This window comes from Trypanosoma conorhini (assembly GCF_003719485.1).
Source record: "Trypanosoma conorhini strain 025E chromosome Unknown Tco_14.4_contig_00269, whole genome shotgun sequence".
Lineage (NCBI taxonomy): Eukaryota > Euglenozoa > Kinetoplastea > Trypanosomatida > Trypanosomatidae > Trypanosoma > Trypanosoma conorhini.
This window is the reverse complement of record NW_021704353.1, coordinates 1-4,505: the sequence shown is the minus strand read 5'-3', so window position 1 is coordinate 4,505 and position 4,505 is coordinate 1. Positions and strand designations below refer to the sequence as shown.

The following is a 4,505-nucleotide window of genomic DNA, read 5'->3' as shown; positions in this document are numbered from 1 at the left end:
CTCCTCTCTCTCTCCTCTCTCTCTCTCTCTCTCTCTCTCTCTGTGTACGTGCGAGCCTCGGCACAAATGGACAGAACCGTGAGCAGCTATCGCGCGCTCTCTCTGTCTCACGCACTCACGCCGTCCTCCTCTGCATCTTGGGACTGCCGATGCACGCATCACTGTGTGCCCGCTCCTGTATCCCCGTTGTTTCTGTCCGTTTCCCTGGAGAGGGAGAAGCGAAGTCGTGGAGGACGACACATTATTTCTCTTGGGGTGGGTGTGTGTGTGTGTGGAGGGGGGAGGGGGGAGCAAATAGGCCCGTGCTGCCTCCGTTACCTCTTGCGGCCGAGGCGTGTGAGGAGGCAGCGGCGATGGAGGCGGTATGTGAGGGGCGACTGCAGCGGCTGGAGCAGCAGCTGCGGCGCTACACGCGCGCCTACGACGCGCAACGGGAGTTGCTGTTTCGGCTCTACACACAACTGCCAGCGGCGGAGGCGGCCGACGACGCGGTGCCCGGCGAGGGAGTGACAGACACGGCACGCCGCCCAGAGGGGAGCAGCGGGCGGGCGCCCGCAGGCGTGCGTGACATTCTGCAGGACGATGCCTTTCGCCGGCGACTGGTGCAGCTGCTGCAGGACCCGCTGGGGCCGTCGCAGGAGGCCGCCACAGCCGCAGTAGCGACCGCGCCCGGCAGGCACAGTGAGGACGGCAACGAGGGGGATGATGCACCGCGGCAGGGCGAAAGCGGGACACCACGTGAACGCGGCTGCGGCAGCGACGCGGCCGCAAAGCAGGAGACCGAATGTGACGCGGAGGCGAATTTGTGTGGCGGCCGTCGCAGTGACCACGACGACGAGGAGGAGGAGGAGGAGGAATCGCCGCGGGCGGCAGAATCGCCCTCGGCAGGCCAAGCGGTGATGGCGGAGCGGCTCACCGCGTCGCTCGCGCTCACGGCCTCGGACGCCGCCGCCCGCTTTCTGGAGATGATGCGGCGGCTGTGGTCGGCGTACTTTGCCCACCTACGCGCGGAGGTGCGGGCGGCGCTGTGGCGGCTGGACGACGCCTTCGCCCGCTTCGAGGCGGACCCGTCGGAGGCGACCCTCGCCGACTTCCTCGAGGAGCACCAGCAGCTGCCGCCGCTGCTGCGCCACGGCCTGGGGATGCCGGAGGCTGCGGATGAGGCGGCTGCGCTGCCGCCGGGGAACCCGCTTGAGCCGGAGGGGGAGGTTGTGCAGCAGCTCTCGCTCTGCATCGCGGAGGCGGTGTCCCCGCTGCTGGCCGTGGCGCTCCGCGCCGGCGAAGGCCGCGACGGCGGCGCAACGCGGCGTTCCCTGCGCGAGCGGCGAGGTCACGGGCAGAGCCCCCACACGACAGCGCCGCCGCCGCGTCCTCCGCCCTTGCGGCAGCGCCGGCGTGCGTGGCGGGAGGAACGTGCGGGCAGCCACTGCAGTAGCAGCAGCAGCTGCTGCAGCAGTACGGGCAGCAACGAGGAACGGCGTCCACCTGCGCTAGACGGCGGCGGGGGGGCCTCCCCCGCGCCCCGCGTCCGCCACGGCGCCGCAGCAAATTATGCATCACCACCGCCACAGCAGCCGCAGCTGCAGCCGCAATGGCGACGGCACAATGACAGCTCCCAAATAGCGGAGGCGTTGTTTAGCCGCGGCACACCTCCTGGGAACCGCGTGAGCGCCCTTGCTGTTGTTCCCGCTTCTTTACGTGCGACGAGTGAGGAGAAAGTGGGAGACGCGGCGCTCCCGCAGGACCCCAACGCCCGGCTGCGGATCCTGCAAATGCAGGAGGAACGGCTCGCCTTCACGCTCGTCAACACTGCGGCACGGCGGCACGATCACGGCTGTGAGGTCAAGTACTACGCCATGAACAAGCGTCTCGCCCGCGTACGCAGTGCCATTCTGCGCACAGAGAGAGAAGTGGATGAACTCCGGCGCATCGAAGAGGAAAAGGCGGCGCTGCGAAGAGAGCGTGCGGCCCGTCAGCGGCGAATGCTCCGTCACTGAGGAAGTGTAGCGTGAAAAATAAAAAATAATAGACGCATAAATAAATAAAAAAGAAAGGCGGCGTGCTGGTGCAGTTGGGGTGAGTCAGCGATATAACCTCCTCCTCCCCCATGCCATTCCGAACGGCATTATAGAGGTGGTGTACAAGCAAAGAGAAAAGAATAGGCACCTTGTCGAGTCGTCTGCCGCATAGATACCCGCTTCGCCCATACATTACATATACATACATATATATGTATATGTATATAACGGCTTGCGTGCGTGTGTGTCATTATGGACGCATTTTCCTTCTTGCTGTTGGGTGAGCAGAGGGGCGCATGACTTTGTTTTCTCTCTTTTTCTCTCTCTCTGTGTGTGTTATTTGTTGCGCCTGGTGGGGGGGGGGGGGGTGGCACAGTGCGGAGGAAGCGTGGATGGCCCCTTCCCCCTTTCACTCCCTCTCCCTCACCCCCCTCACCGTGAGCCACCTGTCTTCATTACACATTTTCAGAGGCGTTGTAAATTTTTGTTCATCGTTTTTTTTCTCCTCTGCGCGTGTGTGTGTGTGGCGAGAGATAGAGAGAAAAAAAAGAAAAGTGGGACTGGGAGTCGTGGTGTCTCCCATTTGGGGCTCAGTTGCACGGCTCTTGTCTTCTGCTGTGAGTGGCGGCGCCGCTCCCTTGCCTCTTGTCCCCGCCCGTCGCACACGGGACCCCCCTCCCCCGCCGAGGGAGCGCACACGCAGCCCTACGCATTTCTGTACACATACACATCGAAATATATATATTTATTCATATATATATATATATTCATACAGCCACACATGTCCTCCTCGCTTACCGAGAGTGTGCCGGAGCACTGGGTGGCGACGCTGCGCCCGTACCTGCAGCGGGCGGACGAGTTTGAAAAGCTGCAGCCCGTCGTCGCGTACTTTTTGCGCACGCACGTCGCCAACCTCGCCTTGCGGCAGCGGCGGAAGGAGGACCACGCCGGCACGCAGTTCCTGCGCCAGCTCCTCCAGGCCCTGGAGGGCGACAAGCAGCGTCTCGGGCCGGCGGTCGCCGAGGCGGACGGCCGCACCGTGCTGACAAAGACGGCGCTCGCGTTGTTTGCGCGGGCCGACGACGCGGAGCGCGGCGGGGCCCCGGCGGACATGGGCCTCGTGCGGCTCTTCTTCACCGCCTCCATCCTTCTGGATGCCACGGGGCAGTTCGCTGAGAACGGCGAGCTCGACCCCATCGCGGCGAAGCGGCGCGACTACGCCCGCTACATCGCGGTGCGCATGAAGCGGGCGCTGGAGAGCGGCACACCGTACGAAAGCCCCAACGCCGCCGCCGCGGCCTCGTCGGAGGGAGGCGGCGAGGCGGCCTCTGACGACGCGGGTGACGCTAAAGAGGCACGGCAGCAGCAGCAGCAGCAGCCACTCTTTCCCGCGGCGGAGCTGCGGCCCCCGCCGCCAGAGCCGTTTGCCCCAAATCCCACGCCCTCGCCGCCGCCGCCGCCGTATGAGCCATTCCGCCCTCCGGCGCCGCCCGCGTCCGTGACGGCGCCCGGTGGCAGTAGTGGCGGCGGCGGTCCCTCAATGGACGCCATGATCAATGCGCAAAAGTGTGCCAAGCAGGCGGTGAGTGCGCTGCAGTTTTACGACCATGCCACGGCGCGAAAACAGCTCATCTCCGCTCTGAACTTTCTGGGTCAGCAATGAGGCAGTGTTGCGCTGTGGCGGCCGCGACTGCAGCTGGCAGCATTACGGGCTGCGCGTCCGCCACTTATTGCGTCACCTCCTTCTCACCCCATGTCCCCTTCAACTTCGGTGGAAGTGTCGTGAGTGACTGAGTGTGTGTGTGTGTGTGTGTGCGTGGCTGAGCTGCATTTTCTTTATTCTGGCCTCCTCCTTGCCGAATGTAAGCGGCACGGTCCGTCAGGCGCCAAGGTGTCTGAGCCTCACTCTTTATCCCTTTATGTTTCTTTCTCTGCCTTTCTCTGTAAACTTGCCGGCTCTTGACGCCCACCGCGCCCGCCTCAACAGGCAAGCAAACACACAAAGGAAGGTGGGGGAACCCATGACGTTTGATGTGCTTCACTTTATCAGCCTCGCCGTCCTGTGGGCCTGCATGGCTGGCGCGGCGCTGGTGGTGGGGACGTGCGTGGACCGCTGGTGGATGCGCCACAAGGTGATCCCTATGCTGCAAGAAATGCGGCTTCTGCGCGAGCGGCGGCAGCCGATGAACTCCGTGCCTGTGGGCCGTTAACCGGGTGGAGGTGTGACGCGAGCAGGCTTCAAGAGAAGAAGAAAAAAAGAAACAAACAAACAAACAGGGCGTGGCAGCGGATGTTGTCCTCCGCAGTTCACGTGGCAAAACGGCACGACGCAGCCCAGTAGGCATGCGTGGCCGCATGTGGGTAATAAAAAAGAAAAAGCAAAAAAAAAAGGGGGAAGGGAAAAATAAACTTGGGGCAAAATGAGGAGGCAAGGCGCGTTATTGTTTCTTCGCGTTTCCACCCCTCTCCCGAAACCCTCTCTCTCCT

General features: G+C 63.3%; 2 protein-coding genes across 2 annotated transcripts, besides 8 other annotated features; both read left to right on the top strand.

The window, feature by feature from the left end:
* Positions 1 to 3: 3 nt before the first annotated feature.
* Positions 4 to 42: a microsatellite.
* A 311-nt stretch (positions 43 to 353) lies between these two features.
* Tco025E_04932 (uncharacterized protein) lies at positions 354 to 1,997 on the top strand (the record flags this gene model as incomplete). Its single annotated transcript, XM_029371837.1, has 1 exon — positions 354 to 1,997. One exon carries the CDS (start codon positions 354 to 356, stop codon positions 1,995 to 1,997), a length of 1,644 nt encoding a protein of 547 aa, XP_029228090.1.
* Positions 1,998 to 2,013: 16 nt separating this feature from the next.
* Positions 2,014 to 2,053: a microsatellite.
* A 152-nt stretch (positions 2,054 to 2,205) lies between these two features.
* Positions 2,206 to 2,245: a microsatellite.
* Positions 2,246 to 2,415: 170 nt separating this feature from the next.
* Positions 2,416 to 2,447: a sequence feature (G-rich).
* A 306-nt stretch (positions 2,448 to 2,753) lies between these two features.
* Positions 2,754 to 2,785: a microsatellite.
* Positions 2,786 to 2,799: 14 nt separating this feature from the next.
* Positions 2,800 to 3,681, top strand: Tco025E_04931 (uncharacterized protein; the record flags this gene model as incomplete). The annotated part of the gene is made up of 1 exon (XM_029371836.1): positions 2,800 to 3,681. The coding sequence occupies one exon, from the start codon at positions 2,800 to 2,802 to the stop codon at positions 3,679 to 3,681; it is 882 nt and encodes a 293-aa protein (XP_029228089.1).
* A 114-nt stretch (positions 3,682 to 3,795) lies between these two features.
* Positions 3,796 to 3,837: a microsatellite.
* A 429-nt stretch (positions 3,838 to 4,266) lies between these two features.
* Positions 4,267 to 4,294: a microsatellite.
* Positions 4,295 to 4,381: 87 nt separating this feature from the next.
* Positions 4,382 to 4,408: a microsatellite.
* Between the last annotated feature and the right edge of the window lie 97 nt (positions 4,409 to 4,505).